The sequence below is a fragment of the Aythya marila genome, assembly GCF_965140915.1.
Source record: "Aythya marila genome assembly, chromosome: 15".
Lineage (NCBI taxonomy): Eukaryota > Metazoa > Chordata > Aves > Anseriformes > Anatidae > Aythya > Aythya marila.
Genome location: NC_139056.1, coordinates 11652657 through 11674392, shown reverse-complemented (window position 1 = coordinate 11674392; position 21736 = coordinate 11652657). Strand labels below are relative to the sequence as shown.

General features: G+C 40.1%; 1 protein-coding gene across 3 annotated transcripts in view; it reads left to right on the top strand.

Annotated features, from left to right (window-relative positions):
• The first annotated feature begins 419 nt into the window (after window positions 1-419).
• Window positions 420-21736, top strand: part of PRKAR1B (protein kinase cAMP-dependent type I regulatory subunit beta) — a 99699-nt gene continuing 78382 nt past the window's right edge. The window contains exons 1-4 of one of the 3 annotated variants that reach the window (XM_082772253.1): window positions 420-550; window positions 1186-1389; window positions 15191-15361; window positions 18836-18927. In XM_082772253.1, coding sequence (XP_082628379.1) covers window positions 1213-1389; window positions 15191-15361; window positions 18836-18927 — 440 coding nt within the window. In that variant the 5' untranslated portion in view covers window positions 420-550; window positions 1186-1212. Of the gene's footprint in view, window positions 555-674; window positions 798-1185; window positions 1390-15190; window positions 15362-18835; window positions 18928-21736 lie in introns of those variants that run through there. The other 2 variants (XM_082772254.1, XM_082772255.1) reach the window with 2 other exon arrangements.

The window sequence follows — 21736 nt, the reverse complement described above, 5'->3', positions numbered from 1 at the left end:
TCGGGATCTCGTTCCTTGAGCAATCACACTTAATTTAAGATGCAATAAACTACGGAACTACTTCAAATCAATCCTTTAAAATACCCTTGTGCTGAATTTATTCTGTCACGACGCTGCTCCTACCCTGTCGGGGAGCGTTTTGGGGTCCCTCGGGGGTGTTTTGTGCACCCCTGAGACCGGCTCCGGGGGCAGGGAGCCAGGACCTGCAGCGACACCCCAGGGAAGGGGACACCCAGAGGGGGGACACCCCAGGGAAGGGGACACCCAGGGAGGGGACACCCCGGGGGGGGACACCCCCGGCTCCGCGGCCGTGCCTCCCTCCTGCCGGTGCGGCGGAGGCGGTGGGGAGGCCGAGCCTGCGGTGAGTGACAGCGGCGGGGCTTCCTGCGGCTGAGCGGCGGCCGTGCCCGAGCCTTTGTGTGCGGGAGGGCGAGGGGGGGCCCGGAGGAAGAAGAAGAAGAGGAGGAGGTTGCGCTGCGGATACCGGCGGAGGAGCCCTTTCCTCCGGGAGGGCAGGAGAAAGCCGCCGCCGCCGTGCCGGCCTCGCAAGGCAGGTATTTACCCGCTGGCCTCCAGCATCAGGCTCCGGCGGCCTCCCCGCAGCCTCCCCGGGCCCAGCAGCCTCCCGGAGGCCCCTTGAGGCTCATCCCCGGCCGGGTGAAGGCTCCCCGGGGTCCTGCTGTGGGCCCCGGCCCTGCACGGGGGATGCCCCGGGGCCGGTGTCGCTTCAGCCCCCGTCCCCCCGCGTCGCCTCGGCTGGGCTGCCCCGGCTTGGAAACCCCAAGGGAGAGGGCGAGGTGCGAGGTCTACCTGAGACCCAAATCCTCCCGGGACACAAATGTGGGTTTCTGGGAGGGGGAGGCTGTAAGGGGACAGAAATGTAAGGCTTTACGCCGCCGTTTGGTAAGTGGTTTTGGAGCTCACGGCCTTGAGTGATTAATTGCACCGTTATTTCTAAGGGTTGGCAAGCGGCCGGGAATTAAAATGCTCTTTTTGTAGTTCCCGGTGTGTTGGTTTTACGAAGATGACACGGTTCAGCATTTCCGGAACATTAAAATGTTTTGAATTGTCAGCTTGTGAATAGGCAACAGGCAGTGCTAGAATATCCTCGCTGATCCACGTTCCTCTGACAAAGGATTTGAGAATTGTCTTTTCTCTCTTTCTTGCACCATTTTCTTAACCTAGGTCTGTTTACTGTTTACAAGCCTGAAGATGGCTGCTGCTTCTTCCTGCAATGTGGAAGAAGACGAGAGCCTGAAGGGATGCGAACTCTATGTTCAGAAGCACAACATCCAGCAGATTTTAAAAGAATGCATCGTAAATCTTTGCATAGCAAAACCAGATCGACCCATGAAGTTCCTCAGAGAACACTTTGAAAAATTAGAAAAGGTCAGTGGTTTTCAGGTGACTTATAATTTTCTGGTTTTGAGCTGAAAATACTGTTTAAAGAGTTTCATATATTTTAGTACATTTTTCCTTTTAAATCTTAATTAGCAAGCTACTCTTAAAAAGAGAGGTTTTAAGAAAACCCCTCAGCCCTGTGTTTGCTGATGCCTACCTATATTGGATAGTATATAAAATGATGCGATACCAAGATTATAATTTCTTGCCAGACAGAACTTGTTAAAATGACCCAAAAACCTAGAACCATGCATTGTGTTACAATACATGGCATGCTGAACTTTGATCTATAGGAAGAACTTGCCTACAAGAGCAAAAAGTGCTGCTGTTCCCTGTTCATTCTGGTGTCAGGTGATGTGGTTTTCCCTTGCCTCTAAAAACCAACAAAATCAGGGAACAAGCAAGTTCTTAAAACCTTTAAAGTTTGATTACTTCATTTTATTATTCTTTCTGGTCTGTATTGCATATCTTGGGATCCTCCATCAAGAGATATGTTCAGAGAGATTTCATACACTATGTCTGCCTTCAAGAGCAGTGCAGAGGGGCAAACATACTTTAAAACGTTCTCAGGCAGATCCTTACTGAGATGTACTGGTGTCTTGTGCAGGAAGAGCATATTGTGTGAGCACAGCTTTTCTCTGGGAATGGGACTTATCTAGAAATAATGGGAGGATAGGGCTGCAAACTCTTAGGTACCCAAGTCCTCAGTCTATCAGAAATCTTCTTCATATACTTAATTTAAGAGGACAATTTATTATTATTGTTTTTTTAATAGAAGTATATAAGGTTTGTAGGCTTAAGATACAGGTTTTATGTAGGTTTTTCTTTTTTTTCCTTCAAAGAACAGAATTTTGTAAGGACAGAGCAAGAACAATTAACTAGTGAATAAAATGTAGTGCTGATATATTACTGGTGATACAAGCATTGTATACATCTCACTGTTTCTCTGCTTTTCAGATAATTTTTTGTATGGGTGGGTATATACCAGATTTGTGTAGCTTTAAAAAAAAAAAAAAAAAAAAAGGCAAACAGTTTACTCTATTGGAAACCTAGTAAGAATGCCTGGAACATCAGGAAGGGATAGGAAGTACAAAATATTTTGTGTTGTATTGCTCATTATTTAAAAAAAAAAATTTTTTTTTGTTTTCTTTTGATTCTGCATATGCTAAACTTCTGAGAGGCAAGACCCATTTGAAGAGAATTAAATCTGTTGCATTTCCTTTATTGTGTTATGAATTGTTTTCCATTTTAATGTATTCCATTCTGAACTTCCTGCCTAGAAGGATAAGTATCACTTTTGCAAAATATGTTAAAATTTGCTGTAGTATTTTAGAATATTCTCCATAACTATTGGGATTACTTGAGTTGTTTTTCTGTAGGAGTTTTGCTTTATTGATCTTAACACATTACAGGCAAATTCAGAGAGGTTGTCAGCTCCTACCCTTGAGAAATTATGTTCTTTTATGTAATCTCCTATTATTTCCCAAAGAACATCACATACTAGAATTCTGTACTAGGATATTGATTATATTATTGCATATCACGAGAGATGATTCAGAAACAGCCAGTCCCAAGACATCAAATTCAATGATTGTCATGCCTAGTATGGAAGCAAGCAATCTTGTTACTGACTCCTGTAGAGCAGCCTGTGAGCTAAGCCTGCTGAGTCTAAAGCCTTTAGGATGCTTCTGGAGGTTTCCAGCAGTGTAATTCTTCTTCCCACAGCAGTTTGATTTCCTTGCTCAACCATCTCTTGAGGACTTTCTTGGGATGATTTGGACTGTAAAGGGTTTTCTGCTGGAGGATAATATTTTGATTTGGTTGGTTGCGTAATATTGTGGAAGGAAGTCTGTGGTCAGAAGAGTAGCTATCCCTTCCCGAGTTGTAAATTTAAAGGGTCTTGTACAGTGTTTTTCTTCTTTCTGCACAGAGGTGGTCTAAGGGAGACATGGTTTCTATTTGCCTGGTGTTGGATATGAACAAGCTTAATTATGTTCCTAGCATCATCCAGTTCATCCAGTGTTCCTGTGCAACAATGACAAGAAAAGCCCTTTTTAGTGAGAAAACAATGAGTTTTCGATTCTGCAACATATGAATATGTTGCAGAATCAAGGCCTAATTATGTAAATGTGGGAGATATCCACATTTTGATTGACTTGGTAGAGAAGTCATTTGAATAAGTTTTATCCTGTTTTTTGAAGATAGTTGTTACATGTAGTTATGCTGAGGAGTCTTAATTTAATTGTGAGTTTAGCAATTATCTATTACAGTTTTTTTTTATGGGAATGGGCTGTGCATGATATGGCATATTTGCTATTAACTCAGTGTGTATACTTTTATTTTACTCCTGTGCAGGGAGAGGAGTGAAAATCCTTGAGTTTAAGCATAATTTTCCAAAACAAAGTAATGTTTCTTTCCACTACAGTGTGGTATTCTGGGGTTATTTTCCAGTCATGTTAAAATAGACAGTCTAATTAAAATAGACAATATGTTCCACTGAAGAGAGCAGCAGAATAGCAGTATATCTGTCAAAAACTCATGTGGGCAGTTTAGAGATGAAGTGTGGGATATTTTCCCAGTAATTAAAAAAGGAGCTCATGGAAAATGTGTAGAGCTTGATCCACATCAGTGTACTGGAGCTACCTCAGAGGTGAGTACAAAAAAAAATTTAATTTCATTTTGCTAGTTCTCATAAAATAAAGTCAGAAAAGCAAAATTTATTATCATATGCAAGATCAGACCAGTTCATCAATGCTTTTAACTATTCTTCTTCTAATGACATCAGTTAGGTCCATTGCCTTCAGCCTGCTAGATGGAGGAGTGCCAGGGACTAACCCCTGACCCCACGACACTGGCCCCAAATATCATTCTTTGGTCTAACACGTCTAAGAGCCAGGTTTGTTTTGGCAGGAGTCGGTCAGAGCAGTTCAGAACAGAGCCAGGGAATGAGCTAATGGTTAAGAGGTACAGACTGTCTTGGGCTAGTGTTCTGGCCCATGGTTGGGCCACTTTTGTATTTCACAGTGTAGACGCAGCCTGAGAGAGCTGTAAAGTGAGAACATGAGTAAATACTTTAAGAATAAAGTGTTAAAGATTGAAGTTTGATGTTTGATTCTGCAGACATCATTTTCAGTTGGAGAAATGCCAAAGTTAGAAAGAACTTTGTTACCTTTAGGATTGCAGTTTATTATATCAAGTACAATGCTTTTAAAGAAGTATAACTTTGAAAATAATTGTAGAAAAATGTTAATAGATATTTTTCTGTTCACTTAATACAGTCAGGACCTGCTTGCTTTAAGATGAAAGTAATGCTGGGAGTCAGCCTAAGTTTCTGTATTCTGGAATTGTAGTTCTCAAGTCATTTTTATATGCTGTGACCTACAAACTTCAAAATGACATCTGCTCTGATCATGTTAACAGTTACTTTGTACAAATCTTTAACATTCCATTGAGCACAAAAAAAGAGTTGAAAATGGTTTAGATACCTGAGATTTTTAAAATGATGTAACGTTTTCTTTTGAATAATTTGTTGTAAATTTTTCTATGGCTGTATAGAGCTTCTTGTTGGTGGATGAAGTGAGGAAAACCTTCCGTTAGTGATATTAATTGGCTTTTTTGGAGTGGGGGAATAGATGTTAGCTAAGAAATTTCGGTGTTATTTTAACAGCTGTAATTATGTCCTGTTCACTTGAGAACTAAACAAGGCATATCAGGGAGGAAAAAAAAACAAACCAAACCAAAACAAAAAAATCAAACAGCAGGAAACCTATCTTTTAGCTCTACTTCTTACATTATAAAAAATAAATTAATTACTAAGAAATTGCAGGCAGAGACTTCTATTTTCAGCTATACTTGAGATTGCAAAACTTTCATTAGTGTCTGACTGGTTAGTGCCATGATTATATGATCAAAGGTGGAATTGTCTTGCCAGGCTAAGCTGGACTTTATTTCAACAGAAAAAAAGTTATAGTAAGAAGTAGAACTAGTGAAGAAAATAGCACAAAAGAGGGGGAAAGGGGAGGAACCTGCAATATATGTTTAGGTATTGGTAATAGGTATATATTACCAAGTATTTTGATGAAGCCATTTTGCATGCACTGTATTTTAGTGCAATGGCTTTGCCGGCAGAGCAAGTAATTTCTGATACCTGCTAGATCTGAGTGCTCTCTTGGTGCCATCTGTTGCCCTGTGCGCATACAAGAAGAGAAGTATCGTGTTGCACATGGTACTTCATGCCATGGGTTGCTGTGATTTGGTAGTGCTTTTATGGACTCAGGCTGATGCTGCGTGTCTTACGGTACCATCCAAAAAAGAGAGTTTGGGAGAACCCTGGCCCCTACCTCTATAATTAAATGAAACAAAATGAGGTTGTTTGGGTAGCTCCACCTTGTGGTATTAGACAATATGGTACACAGACCGGATGAGCAGAAAAATAAAGTCAAAATTTGTGACGGATTTGCCATAAACTAGGTCTCTAAACTGCAAATTCATTCACAGTTAGTAAAGTACAGTTTTTAATGTATAATAGTTTCAGGACCAAAGGTATTTGAACATCAGACTTCTATTCTGCAACAGTAGTCTTGCACAGTATTTACTTTTTTTCAGAACTTACACCAGAATGTGACCAAAACAGTGAATTAAATTCTTGTAGGTGATTATGCTAAGTATAACTCATTCCTTTAAGATAAGCTAGGGAGAGGCTATGGGTTGGAAGGAAAATCCTGCAGAAGAAAAACTATCTAAAATATGTATCAATTGCACTTTTATCGCACTAAGCAGTGCGATAAAGATTAATAAGAAAAATATTTCTGCATCTTTTAAAGCTTGCAAAGCAGTTGGGTGGTGTCTGCTCTGGTCAGAAATGTTGCTAAAGCATGTGTGAACATACCTGAGCTACCCAAGATGCTGATAACAAAGAAACGGTGGAAGCTCTGGGTGCTGTATAACTGCAGTTCTGAGGAGGCTGGGGCAGCCTGTGCTGCTGCCACTTCTCAGATACCATTAGCTCTGAGAGCTAGATTAAAATCAGCTCAGGTCATTCTGTGTGTGCTGAAGTCAGACCTCTGGGTCTGCTGTAGTCAGCCATAAGAATTGTTAGGAGAGGCGACTGTTTTAGTCTTGGAACAGGTAGAAGAAAAAAACCCACCCATTTAGCAAACTTTCCTAAACACAGGAGGTTTAGGGAAAGGTGAAGGGTGAAGAAGGTGAAAGCAGAAGTTCCCTATTTCTTGAGCAGGACAGGCTATAATCCATTGAAACTGATGTCCAGCAATTTTTAAAAACAGAAAACCCCAAACATGCATGGAAAAAAATGTGCTTTCAGGTGCATTGAATTTGCACAGTACATTGTCACAGGAAGATGTTGAGACCAAAATTATGGTCCCAGTAGATTAAATGCTTGAAAGGAGGGAACACCCATTGTTAGCTGCTAAACTCAGGAGCTTTGATAAAGCATCCCTTTTGGAAACTCCTGAAATTACTGATTGTTTCATGCTAGAAGGATCACTTTGCCTGAAATGTTCTTTATGCTCTTTCCCTAAACCGCTATTATAGGTAGAATATAAGGCTAGGTGGGATTGTGATTTGAGTCGGTGCAATAGGTGTTATGTTAGACAGCTGATATTTAGAAAAAGTATTGGCAATATCTTTTGTTTGCAGATTCAAAAAATCTCTCTGATGGAGTTTAAACTAATTTCTAAGTAAAACTGCATAAAGGAATGTTTATTGGGGAAAACATATTTAACATGTTAAGAGCTTAAGCATCAGGTAGAGAATATGCAGTGACTTAAAGCAAGTCTTAGCCCCTTTTCCCTTTAAAAAAAAAAAAAAACAAAAAAAAAAAAACAGAAACCACAAACCCATGTGCTTACATTATTACTTTGAGTTCAGGCAGTCTTTGCATGCAGCCAGATTGCAACTGTTCAGGTGCAGCTCACCATCGTGAAGATTTATAGCACAAGATCACATCTTTTTGTGCTGCTAATTCATCTTGTCTTGCTCCTACATCTCGGGAGGATGCCAGCATTTTGATTTATACTGAGGTAGCTGCTTTTGCCCTTAGAAAGCTTTCTTTAAAAAAAAAAAAAAAGCAAAAATGATAACGGAGACTCAGGAGACTAGTGTAACTCAGGAAGAAATTATAATGCTTTATGAATGTTATCGTTTTTAGGAAGAATATAAGTACAGTCTGTACATTCTTTTGATGAAGTTTTCAGTGCTTATAGTGCAAATATTCAGTGCCTTATCTATATTTAGATTATTGACTGTAATTGAAAACACCTGTTTCATTTTTAGTTCCACGGTAAGGGGAAGCTTGGACTAAATATAACTGGTTTCAGTACTATCAGTAGATGTTATAAGAAATACTCCCATTTATATAAAAATAACAACACTGCTTATTCTATCAGTGATGCCATAGTGTAAGATAGGTATGGTTTCTGGACTTGATGCGTCCTGGCACAAGTTAGTGTTGTTGCTGTCTCCTGAGGATGCCAACTCAGGTACCGTGTTAACTCTTCCGTGGCCAGCTGCTGGTAGCCTGGCCACTGCTCAGGTGTTCTCATCACTGCCTGTAGATAATTACAGCATTACACATGCTGTTCCATCCTCTCTCTATAGGACTGGATTTAACTTCCACACCAAAGTAAGGCTCTTGCCTTTAACAGAGCAGCCAACTCTTCTTCTCTTGATGCTCATGGACCCTTACAGCTAGGAGCAGGGACATCCCTTCAGGCACACCTCTGACTGCAGCATGTTAGAGGCTCTCAGCCAGTTTAGTCAGCTCTGTCAGATGCAGAGTCCTTGAGCTGATTTAGGGGCCCTCAAGCCCTGTTGCACTAATCAAGTTCCAAAAAAGAGTTTGCCCACTTTGAAATCCTGCTCGTATTGGAATTGGTGCTTGCAGAGCTGGCTGAACGTCCAGCCCAGCGTCTGTCTGCAGTCCAGCAAATCCTTCACTATGTTGGCTTGAGTTTGAGGGGCCTGTTGGACTACATTGCAACTCACTTCATACAAGGTCAAATGTAAGATTATGGGATGGATAGTTTTGAGACTATACTCCTATAATTTGTCCTAATTCTCTTGCTGTGTGGCTTACAATAGTGCATTGGGCAAGGCGCTCTGAGAACTGTTGAGCCTTTTAGTTAAGGCTGATTGTCTATCCAAGGCTAGGCAGTAGCTTTTCTCGAAGGCACTAAACTATATTGTTTCCTTGTATTGCCTCCCTGTTGTAGAAGATAACTTGAGGAAAAGAGTTAAGCTTTGACAGTTTTCCCACAGTAATTATTTTAAACTGCGGGGCATGCCAAATAGAAATGATAGCAAGGAAAGAGACTGTAAAAATGATAAAAACCAAAACAGACTTCCAACATGAGGATAAATTTTGGATTTGTTTGTGTTTTTAAGTTATGTAGATGCTGTGGTCCACTGTACTCTAATAGTTCATTGTTAATACATGTATTCTCCTAACTGCATAAAAAGATGGCTTCTTCTTTTAAAATATTTTTAATGCTGCATGAATTCATTTTAATTAGGCACGCAGAATGGGGTTTGGGAACGTCCAAGTGAACAACAGTAGGACTGAGTGGAGAACAGCAGTTTTCACAGCAGAGTTAAGATAATTTGAAGGTTGGCTGTGTTCCAATTAAGAAAAGCACGTTAGGTTTTGAAATGTGGGAAAACTACTGTTTTTCTTCGTGCTGTGCCTGTCTGTGACTCTGTGCTTGCTGCTTGGCAGCCTGGGTTGAAGCAGTACCCTGACAGTTTTGTAGGCTGGAGCTGGGGAGGTTCTGTGCCTCCCAGGGAGCTCAGCTTGCCAGCTCCACATCGCCCCTAAGCAAGACGCTAGGGAGTGGAGAAAGTGAGCTCTGGGAAACCCGACATCAAAATATGCCCATAGATGTTTTGGTTTTGATTTACTGGCAAGTTGTGAAGAGTAAATCGAGTGGGATTTTATGGAGGAGAGGAAAATGTGGCAATGTTTTAGTGATGATTTCCATTCTGGAATAACCTAGGGAACACGTGATTTTGAATAACCATCCCTGCTTTCAGCAGCACATTTGATCTGAGGGTGTCAGAATGCTTCTAAACGCTAAGTAGGCCTACACAATAGAAGTATTTTGAGGAGCAACATGACATGCTAGCATTTATGATACCCTCTTTGTCAAAAACCTGAATTACTAACTTTCTTTGCCTGTGCTCTGGTGGCGCGTTTCTGCCTTCTTCATGTAATAAGTCTCGTTAAGTTTGGTGGAGTTTCTTTCAGAATAAGTGTCTGCTGTGTTAGATGGCTAGAATGAAAAATAAATAAGCAGCTTTGGCATTACATATCAAGCGATTAAAAACTTTAGTGACTTAGGCATTCTGGTTGTTGCTGAAAAATGAACCACAGTATTCTTGCATTATAGTTTAAATTACTTTTATCCAGTAGAAATAGAGCTTTCTGTGGGCATGTTCCTTTTTATACCAGGTATGCATGCATACATTGTTATTTGGCTTTTAAAAATCAGAGGTGTTGGCTACAGTTCTCTTGGATTATAAAAGCCTTTAAGTATCAGAAATACAGTCTGTGTTTTGTAAGATAACCTTTCTTTCTTGTGTATGCTTTCTTTCTTACATATGATAAAGTAAGAAGGGAAGAGGTGGTGATGTGTCGAGATACTGCAAGATGCCAAAGGGGAGGACAAGAAGTGTTAACATGTTGCAGGAAGTAAAAGGGCACCAGCAAAGGGATTCAAGAAGGCAAAGGATGCAGGAAGAGCTGCAGAAGAGTAGGTGGATTTTTGGCAGGAGGCTTTTGACTAGATTGGAAATTGGGAATGAACTAAGATGCAGAGAGGCCATGGAAGCTGCAGTGGTAGTAATCAAAGTCGTAGATAAGTATGAAATGGATAAAGACATCAGTAAGAGGGGTGGATGTTAAAGGGATTTCTTAGTGATGCTGTAGAAGAAAGCATTTAACATCCAGAAGGCAGTGGAACAATGGTGAGGATTGTGTGAAAGGTCTCGCATTACAAGCCTGAATGATCTTAAAAGATAGTAGAGTTGTCTACTGTGACAAGGAAAAGACTGGGAAAGACATTAAGACCTCCCAAATTTCTCTCACTTTCAGTGATGGAATCAGTCGTTCCTGTGCTTCCAATGGAGTGGTTTGCTATAAATCATTGTCAGTCTGCAGAAATGATAGTGTTTCCTCTGGGTCAGTTCCAGTGCAAAGAGAGATTAGTTGCTTGCATATGAACCAGGCTGTGCATTTGCTGTGGATAAAACAAAAGCAGATTCCAGGTCTGTCAGTCAGAAAACTTTGAGCGTGCTTTAAGGGGGAAAAAAAAGAGAGAAAATATTTCATTTAGAGTGCGCTTTGTGTTGTTCCTTTTGAACACAATGAGTAAGTTGTAGGAAGCTGAGCGGAGGTAGTGAGCAGTGATACCTAACGGCTGACTTGCTTTTAAAAGTCTTCCTGGAATGTTGTTGTAAAGCTATACAGTGATTTGGAGCCTTGTCAGGTGCTATCCTTCCTTGAACTTAAACATTGTGTTTCCAGACAGTGACAAAGCCTGAAAGGAGAGACTGGGAGAGGAACTACTGAAAGCGAATTTCTATTTGGAAATGCTCCAGCTAAGAGAGAAGAAAGCTGCTGGGTCAGGAAGTGTCTGTGTTCCTCAGCAGTAGTCTGAAAGGAAGGGTAAAGCTAAAAACTTGCTTAGCATTGTGGTCGCTTCACTTACAGTGTTTAAACTCATTAAAAACTCCTAAAAACATTAATCTGGAAAGGCAGTGACCCTGTGCACTGATGACAGCATGCTAAATTCCTGTGTTTTATACATCAGTCTCTTGCAGCACCATTGTCTTAGCCAGAGGTGAATGTCCAAAAGATAAATGGGCCACTACAGATGTATTTGTTGGTTCTGTTTTCTTTAAATTTGATGCAAAGATGATATATTTTCTTACCTTTCCAGTTTTTGGCTTGCTTAGCATTGAAGTCAGCTATGGTACTCCAGTTTTACAGTCCATCTCCCACAGAAATCACAGGGAAGATGTTTGTTCACAACTTCAGCTAAGTTTTTAATCAGCTGCAATGTGCTTTTCCCAGAAGTAGGATTAGATTAGATGTATATGAAACAGGACATTACTGTCACACAGCAGTGATGGTTTGTAGGTTTGGGGTGTGGTAATATATCACATACTGGACTGTAGCAATGACTCAGGAGGCTTCAGTCATCTGTGTGCACGTGGCCCATGCTGCTATTTAATGCTCCCTGAGTTACACAGGATGCCCACTGGGGCTGGTATGTACAGCACAGGGTTTGGCATTGTGGACTGGCAGCGGAAGGCCAGGCAAGGTCACCCAAAATGCCGCTGGATGTAGAAACACGGACAGCTGAATCAGACCCTGTCTTTTGGAGAGCTGCATCTTACCCTGCTGCACAGGTCAGAAGCAACTCACTGAAGCCAGTACCTCATTTTAAGGTGGGCATAATTGGGAAATACGATTGCTCTGTCATTGTGAATTATCTGTGCCATTTGAATAGCGAGTGAGATAGCCTGTTGTCATGACAACAAAAGATGGTGAGGTGTTTACTTGAAAGTGAGTTCTGCACAAGCGTCCACATCAAGCCGTGTCTGAAGATCCCTGTTTGAAGAACTGCTCTTCAGAGGGTCCGTTCCTCCTTTAAAGTACTTGCTGTGCTTGTGAGCTTTTACTCCAGGATATATGGAAGACGGCTTTGTGGAAGCTTAACCCAGGATACAGTCTGTGCTTTTATTTTCAAAAGGCACTCTTTAGTTCAGTAATGGAAATCTTACCTAGACTACAAATAGCGGCATATGGAAAAGCCAGCCAGTCAACTATCTGCTGTTTATATAAAAGGAGTTTGTAGCGAAGAGACTTCCTTTTAAAATGAATCATATGGTAACTCACTTTTATAATCCTTTAATATCGTTTTGGCTTTAAAAGGTATTTGGGTTTAAAAGCATGCTTTACGATATTAATTTTATCTCACTGAGCTTGCTTTCTTGTATAAATCTGTGCTGTGGCAGAGGAGATGATATTTCTTAATTCCTTAGAAGTGCCTTTTATACAAGTGTACTGGAAAACAGGTGTATATTTGACATTCAAATGGGGTAAACTATTGCTTTTCTCTGTGAGTGCATGTACCATGCATAAAAAGAGCTGTGAAAGTGCTGCATACAATTAAATAGTTACCTGACTGCCTTCTTGTTGTAATTAATTACCTTTTAGTATAATTTCAACTGCTTACAGTTCAGAAGGGTATTCATTACCTTTCAGTTAAGCTAATGAAGAAGGTGCATTTGATTTTGTTCATTTAGTGCAAAAAGAGAACGTTACACTGTCAGAGATCCATGAGCTGAAATACCCACGAACATTATTTCAAATTCTTCAGTCATAGGTTTGGTTTTGATGACTAGGTGTCAAATATAATGAAAACACATAGCCCACATACTTTTATTTATAATGTTTGTATTTCTGCAAGTGTATAATTGTAATTAAGGAAGCTCGAGGTAGTCATCAGTTATATGTGGGGAAGAAGTTGATGAGAATGCTTAAATAAGACTTGCAGATTTTACACAATAGGAAGATCTAGCTGAGTCATTTGTTACATATACAGGACTATTATTTGAAATTTGAATCAGAAGAGTTCCAGTAAGAATGCAATACATTTGAAGTCAGCCTGTTTGTTTTTGTTTGCTTACATCACCTAATTTGACTGTGCTATGACCCAGGAGTTGTAGTCTACTAATCCCAATTAAAAAAAAAATAAAAATACAGACATCAGAAAGAACTTGTCACTTTCTGTGGCATGTCAGGACCTTGAAAAGTCAAATCTTTAGTCAGCTCTCCCAATTTTATCTCTGTGCTTGTTTCTTAAATATTTTAATAATCCTTTAGTCAAAACAAGAATGTGTGACTTGTTACTTTGAACTATGCAACATGGGAAATACTGTTTTGTTATTTATTTCAACTCTCAATAATACATTGCAGATCAGTGTGAAAGGCTCCTTAAGTTAATAACAGGGGCAATGTCAGTGATGGTGAAGAAAGAAACTGGAACAAAACCAGAAAAGACAAGTGGCATGACTGGATTTGTCAGACATTTGTAAACATCGGTGGCAAAACATATATTAATCATCTGTTTTTCTTGCAAGCTTTAAAACTGTGAACTTTTGCCAATTTTCTGTACCACTCTTCTAGTGTCATACCTGATGAGTTAACTCTAACTCATTTCCTGTGTCAGTAAGACCAACTGGCTATGTTGGTAATTGGCCACATGTCTAGCGCTGCTACTCCCAGATCCTTCCTCCTCCACTGCCTCCTTTTACTAGCTGTAATTCTTCAGTCTCTTTGGTAATTAGTTGTATAAGACAGAGGCCGGGTTCTGGTATCTCTCTCAAAGGGAAGTTGATTTTATTGGGCGTGCAGGAGCCTCAGCATTGATATATTTTTGTTTTTCTTTTGTGTAGCCTGCAACTCTGCTAATACAAATGCTCTCAAAAATACTAGAGTCATTCAGTGAGTAGTGTGCTGATAGCTGACTGTGTATACATCGATCAGCATAACGCTATCAGAGTGCATCTAATGCATGTGACAATAGAGTAGATGACAGCAAATAAATTACTGGAATACTGCTGTGCAAGTCAGTGTGCCTCCTGACAACGCTCATGTCTCCCTGCTGCACAAACACTTCAGTTTCCTTTATGGGACAAGCTGAAGGCTGAACGCATGGTCTGTCCCGCTTCCATTCCCCCCCTGCCTTGTCAAGGTCAGAGAAGGCTAGAAGGAGCAAGTGGAGCAGGCACCGAAGAGGCAGCAGGAAGCGGAAGAACAGGAGATGGGGCTCTGACACAAACTTCTAGGTGCAGTAGCCATGTGTGTGTAGAACCAGCAGTTCTGCTCAATTGTAGCTTTTTTTTTTTTTTTTTTTTAACATAAAACTTAATGATTTTGTGTCTGAAAATATTACAATTACAGGTAATCTTGTTTGTCCCAGTTCTTCGGAAATCAGGTAACTCAGTGTATGAGTTGACAGCATCTTGCAACTCTCACATCCCATCTTGAAGATCTTGTGTACTGTTTCCTGCTCTTGTTACTATCTCTCCAAGGATTTCCCCTTCATATTTAACTCTGTTCCATGAATGTGGAATTTGGAGAATAACCTCCCTATTGGCCAGCTGATGCTAAGCCAGCTGTCATTTTTTGTAGTCCTCTGGAGCCTACCTTGGATTTTTATTTTTTTTTCTTGGAAGTAATACCATTGGTTGTAAATCTCTTATATGGCAGAAATTCTCTAGTAGGGAGCATCTTTGTTCTTTCTGGTGATAGTAAGCCTGCAAAACAGAGCAAGATGAAGAAACATAACTAATATATCGACATGTGACTTCTGGTATGTTCTATTTGCAAGAGACCAAGATATGTACAAGACAACTAAGAAAATAACAGCTGTGATGTTGGAGAGTAAGCAAAAGAGGTTTGTTCTTTTTCTTTCTCATCCAGGAGTAGCAGCAATGAAATGTCTGCAGCTTATAGTACATTGGTTTCCATTATGTGTGCAAGAGTTGGACAGGTCAAGTATTGATGATACCCGTATAGTAGTTAGTGTCAGTCCTTCCTGCTGCTCATATTAAATTTTTAATTTTCTTTGACCAGTGCACGTGTTTAAATTGACAAATGTATAAACGTAAAAATGAAGTGGTTGCTGAGAGTTGTAGCAGAAGAGTGTATCGAGTCTTACATACATAAGAGCTGCTTCATTTGTCTCTTTTTGCTTTGCAGGAAGAATGCAAACAAATATTGGCTCGGCAGAAGTCCAGTTCCCAGTCTGATTCTCATGACGACGAGATTTCCCCTCCTCCTCCCAACCCAGTGGTAAAAGCCCGACGCAGGAGAGGAGGGGTCAGCGCAGAGGTCTACACGGAGGAAGATGCTGTTTCTTACGTTAGAAAGGTAAGGTATTGCCATCTGTCTAACTCAGAAATTTACAAGACAATCAAATAAATCACATTTTACTAATAATTTATAGAGCTTGGAATCGTGGATCAGTCTGTAGTGTGGTGTCCGCATGTCAGCATGTCCATGCCATGGGCTCAACCGTCTTCTCAGCTCATTTGCTGCCTCCTTGACTACGTATTTTCCCCATTAATTTTGCTTCACTATTTTATATTCTTTCCCTTTTTGAGGTGTGCTGTTAATGTTTCCCTCTTTAATGGAGTGGGTAATTCTCAGCCATTTTCTTGCTGTTAACAGAATTCTTCAGTTTCAGAGTTTTGGCAGAACTTCATAGTTTTGGAAAGTGGCCCTTTCTATTGCTGCATTTCCTCCTTTTTTCCCCAGAGTCATGTCTAGCTCAAGTTTTCTCCTAACCTAGGTCATGTAGGTTCCCTAGATCATACCAGCCACATGGTTTCTGTGTTCATTGGGTACTGCGTAACCCGATGGTTTTCAGACGTCTGCTGACTATATTGGGCTATTTTGTGTCCACTGTCTTCGAAGAAATTATGATTGCAAATTAAATAGATGTAGCAGGAGTTAGAATAATGCAGTAAAAGGAATATTACTGAAATAAGATCTTAGAATATAAGAGAGACATGAGGGAACTGCTGAGAGAGGAACAATTTGCCTAGAACTTGTGGCTGTTAATTGAATAGTTCACTTTGGGTCTTGTCTATGTATGTCATTGGCAGAAATAGATACCACAACACAGGTGAGGGTCTGACATTGTCAAAGCCTTTACCTGACAGTAGTTTTCAGGTCCACTCCTCAGTTATTCACATGAAAATCAGGTCCTCTTAGAAGTAATATGTAAAGTATCTGTAAGCCATTCAGAATATGGAAACCTAGCACTATTTAATAGGTCCTTTCAAATGGATATTTTGTTTGGGTAGGTTGCATTTGTTCTATTTGAATGCTACTAATTTTTGGCTTTAGAAAATCATTGGCCAGTATCTCCCATGGGATGCTTTCCAGCAAGTTTCAGAGTAGCTGTGCATTCACTGTGTCTGTGTAGCCATGCTGGCCTTGCTTTTGGAGGCTGAACTTCTAAAAAGCTTGATGTATAATGTAAAAGAGAGCTAAGCTCATGTTTCGCTATAGTAGAAGTTTGAGAATCCGTTTCCTTTTAAAAATAAACCGTCTGTGTCAACTTACGATCACTGCCATAGAAAGGTGCATAATATAATGTTCTAAACCTGGCTTAGTTGCACAAATTGCTCCCAGGACACAGATCTCTCCAAAACAGAAATCCCATAAGCAGTAAAACCTGCAAATCCTGCTTTTCTGTAGCACTTTTCTGTATGGATTCTCTACTGTTAAATAAATGTTGATTACACGCTGTGGCCTTTCCTTCCTCTAGATTTCTCTTCCTTAACTGCCTTTTTCATGAAAGCGACTAGCTAGTTCATATCATTGATACCTCTTAATAACTCTGCAAAATTGTTTGAAACTGGTCAAAGCTTTCAGAATTTATTAAATGACAGGCAATATAACAAAAAATGTCATATTTATTTAAGGAGCTAGGCTAAAAATGTGTTTCATAAGGTGGACAGATTCTACTAATGTGCATTCATGCATGCCTGGAGTAAATTTAACCCGAAGAGCTTTTACTTTATGAGAATACATTTTGTCGGTCACTGTTTTTTGGCAGAACACTTCTTACATTTGCAGTCAGCTGTGCTTCTGTCATCCACGTATGATACAAGTTTGCAGGCTACCCTGGGATTTTCTGTCCCAGGAAATAAAGAATTAGGAAAGCTTTTCATCCTTACAATTATGGAAGAGTATTCTTGTGGGAGTTAAATAGTGCTTGCAAGTACCTGCTATGTTTTAACAACACTGTGGTCCAAGTATTAATGCACTGCACTGTTAAATCTTGCATGATGCTTTAAAAGCCACTTTCAAACTTTTTTCTTTTTGTACAGTCTGTAATATCCTCCTTAAAAACTTCCAAGAAAGGGTAACATTTGTCTCTGTTTAATATGGGCTCCACATGACTCTTCTGAAAATCGAAGGAAATATTCCTTCCCACACTCAGGTCACACCCCCGAGTAATTTATGTTTCTAATGGAACCTGAAGTTTTCTTTATTTTCTTCCTTTTTCAGCAGTGATGCCAGTAAGCCCCAACAGTAGGATTAGTAGCCAGTAATCGGTCTAGAGCCAGAAGAAGCAATGCAGATCATATTCTGTGTGTTCTGTGGCAAGGGCTGTTGTGATTTTAATTTCCTAGAATTAGCTGACTGAGGTTAAAAAATAATAGTAATTTAGGGGATAGTTTCCTGTCAGGCTGTAGATGCTGCAATGAATATAGAACTAGCTCTGAGAGGTTTTGTGTCAGTGCTTTGTCTTCTGCCATAAGCAGATGAATCCCATGGCTGTGTGTTTGCGGTTGAGGTTTCTGGAGCAGAGAAAGAAAGGGGGACACTGAAAGAACAAATTATGAAACATTTAAAAGTGTAAAAAGCAAGGCAAGGGTTGTATTAAACTATTGCAAACAGATGGATTTTTACATAGTAGCCTGGAAGAATCACTGGCTTGAATTCAGGTGTTGGATAGAAACACATCTGGGTCGTAAGTCAACTTAAAGGATCCCTTGAAGGGGTGAGCTATAGGATGAGTAGTGCTAAAGGCAGTGCAATGAGTTATGTCACTTGAGACAAAATCAAAGGAGATTTAACTGTGTGATTTGAGCAAACATCTGGCATGGTTCCATCCTGGGGAGCACAAAGAAAGTTCTCTACAGAGGGTTATTTCATTGCTTCATTCCTGAAACCAGAGAAAGCAGTCAACACATCTGACAGAACATGTAGTTTACCAACTAACAGAAAAGGAACCTTGTTGCAAAGTAGATTATCTGCTTGAAGAGAAAATTCAATGATTACTTAGAAAAGTGATAAAAGTCACGATCAAGTGATAGTTCCAGGTATTTCAATTTGCTCAGATGCCTGATTGCTGGGACATCTGAAGGATCTTTCCTGTGTTTTCTGTGTCCCTGTCCCACCAGACCCACCTGCATGTAGGTCTCTGCTTTGTGGTCTCTGCATTGCTGCAGGTTGTGACTGAGAAAGACCAGTCAATACTATTCTATTATCAGCCAGAAAAGCTGGAGATGAATGTGTTAGTGATTTTGGTTATCTACTCTGGACTTTTCAGTAGTAAGCTGAACAGCTAGGGTGTTTGTAATATAGCAAGAGATCATGACTGCAATTTGGTCCAGAGCTTCTTATCCCAGACCTTGTATTTGTTTTTCAGTTGTCCTCATGTTATAAAAACTGTAATTTCTTACTTTCTTAGTGACTTTATATTATAGCTAAAATCTGCCTGTGGTTGAAATCAAACTGCATCCGTTATCTTGAATAATGGAATTTTCTATAGATTTCAAGATCTATGAAGAAATACAACCTACCCTTCCTCCTTTTCTCCTACAGGTTATTCCAAAGGACTATAAGACTATGACTGCTCTTGCAAAGGCCATCTCCAAGAACGTGCTCTTTGCTCATCTTGATGACAATGAACGAAGGTATGAGGTGCTTTATGATTCTAAGGATTCTGTAGCTTGACCTGAAGACAAGAAATTGTGTTAAATTTTAGCTGAGAAAGCTACTCAGGGATCAGAACTACTCAGTGATGTGTTAGAGTTATACTAGACATGCTCCCTCCCACGAAGGAGGGACAGATTCAAATCCATTCAGACATGCTTAATATTTTAAAATCAGCTGTGCCTGTGGTGAGAAAGGACAAAGATTCTGTCTGCATTGACGTTTTTATTACTGGCAGTACATCAAGCAATACAGTCCTTCAATGGGATACTCGTACACTTTCAATCAAAGCACGCTCTCAAGTGTGCAAATTTTGCTCCCTCTTGCAGCCATTTACACAGTTTAATTACTTTGCAATCCTAATTATTATGATACCACATTAGCATGCAGATTTCTGGAGTAATTAGAAGAGGACTAACTGCACATTTCTTCAAGCTTTTTTTACCCACAACAGAGAATTCCTGAACAGAACTGCTGAAAATCCTAATTATACCATCTGCATGCTACCATGACAAGCACTGGAGGGGTGGGTTTTCTGATTAGAAAAGGCACATTTTGGTAAAATGTTATCTTAAGTAGGTGTGAGAGGGAAAGATGGAGGGAAAAATGCTCTGTCCTGCACCTTGTTGATTGTACATCATGGTTATGGTGTCTCCAAACCATTCCCAGTGTTTATTTGTGTCAGCCAGATTATCCTGTTGTAGATACGTGGTAGGAGGGAAGAGATGTTCACAGTGTTACTCCCGTGTGTGCTGCAGAAGGGTCATAGACTGCCTGTTCTTGCAGTCCTCAAACTACGGCTTTACCAGGTGTGTACTGCCTCTGCTGTCAAAAGCTTTAGAATCTTCTTGGTTTCTGGATTTTGCACTAGGGTGTATTCAGCTGTATATCATCTGCCTTGCTCAGGTGCCACATTCAGGCCTCATGACAAGCATAACGAGGTATTGCTCATGTTGGAGGAAAAATGAAGTCACAGAAAGACAGTGCACCCTGCTTTTGTGGACAGGATTGTGATGAACAAATAAATTGTCCTTTCTTTGTATTTTAGTGAGCATATTCTTGAAGTCATGCCATTGTTCTTATCTGTGTTTGCTTGTCAAGTGTGGAGGAGTCAGCAAGTTGCAGTATATCACTGCTGTCACTTCCAGTTTGCCTCTGGTTGATGCAGATAGGTAGTTCCCTAAAGTATATAGCATATGACTTCGGCTGGGGTTCTGTCCTCTTGGAATGCTGGAAAACTAGATGAAGATATTTGATTTTTTGTGCTGCAGTGGTGGTGTTTATTTTCTTCAGTGCTTTCTACACTGAAGACAGTATCATTGTTTCATTTAATTTTGTGGTTGACCATTCTCCAAGATTTGGGAGGTCTTCAGGTGGAGGAAGGATGGACTGGTGTTTCAAATAATTTTGTTCAGGTTTACATTCATGGTTTTATTTTAGATAGCATTTTTTTATATGCCATGCTTAAAAAAGGTTTGCTATCTATCACACACATGTATACACACATGCACATGCTCTCTGGTGTAAAATTATACTGAAAAGTGCAATAAATGAGAAACTGTAACTGCATCAATACTAAAAGTGACGGAGATAGTTTATCAGTAACTCTTGTCAAAATGTGTGGTTCAAGAGTAGCTAATAATATAAAGAACAGTGCAGCTGTGAAAAGTGATGTGGCAGTCAACTGGTTTCTCTTGGGATTTATCCCTGACTTCAGTAAAATCTTGATAAAACTTGAGTTAACGTCCTTTGTTCTTTCCAAGTCAGTGGTGAAATGCCCATTATTGTAAGTGGAAATGTGTTTTTAACTCTAAGGAAGCTCTTTTTCTCATCTGCAAAATCAGGAATGTGTGGCTTTTTAATTGCATTTACACACGTGCACCTGATGGATATTTTATGTGTGTCCTTCTTTGTCTGGGACTGGTCTGTTACGTGCTCGCTAACAGCAAAACTTCAAATTCACATGGATGTATCACATTTTTTATTTTATTTTATTTTTATTTTTTAGAATTGGTAAGAAGCTAACTGTAAAAAGTTAAAGCAACATCGGGGCTTCACAAAGTCCCTTACTGTGTTTTAATAGGTATAGTTTGGTTTTGATTTTTTATTAGAGTATTTCACACCCAACACAAGTGCCATACTATATTAAAAATCTCTGTGAAATACTTACCAGCAGAGGATAACCGTTGAAGACCTGTGGGAAAACAGGGATGCCTTGGGGTTGATAAGCTTAATTATGAACTGGACAGCTTAGTGAGTTGCAGAGAGTACATGGGTATGTATTGGTGTGCTTACACTGTGGGCTTATGCTTGTGTTTTGGCTAGTTATTAGCCCAAACTCGGTTACAGTCTTTTAGGAGCAGCCTCGTGTCTGGGTTTGTATATGTGCTTTGATTTGGTTTCCTTTTTTTTCATTGGGATGTTTGGCAAACCTTGGCCCTTTCACTTTTTTCAGACTTTGGTGTGTCTGCTTTGCAGTTAGGATGTATTTAACAGCTGGCAGTTGAGCGTGGATTTTTCATAGTGCTCTTATATCATCCTGCAGGTCCCTAGGCACACGTGCTTTAACTCTGCTCTCTCCTCCTTTCCCCCACCCCATATGATGGCATATTGGCTGGCTTCTGTTCACATGGGGGTTTTGCCCTTCATTCTGTGTTTCTTCCATACTCCGCTTCCTTCGTGACTCCACCCCAAAACTCTTGGAAGAGAGTTTTATTAGGTGGGCAATGAAGCATATTACTTAAGCTCAGATGTGAGTCCAGCAAGATGTTTTTGGAAAAGCATAGTTCA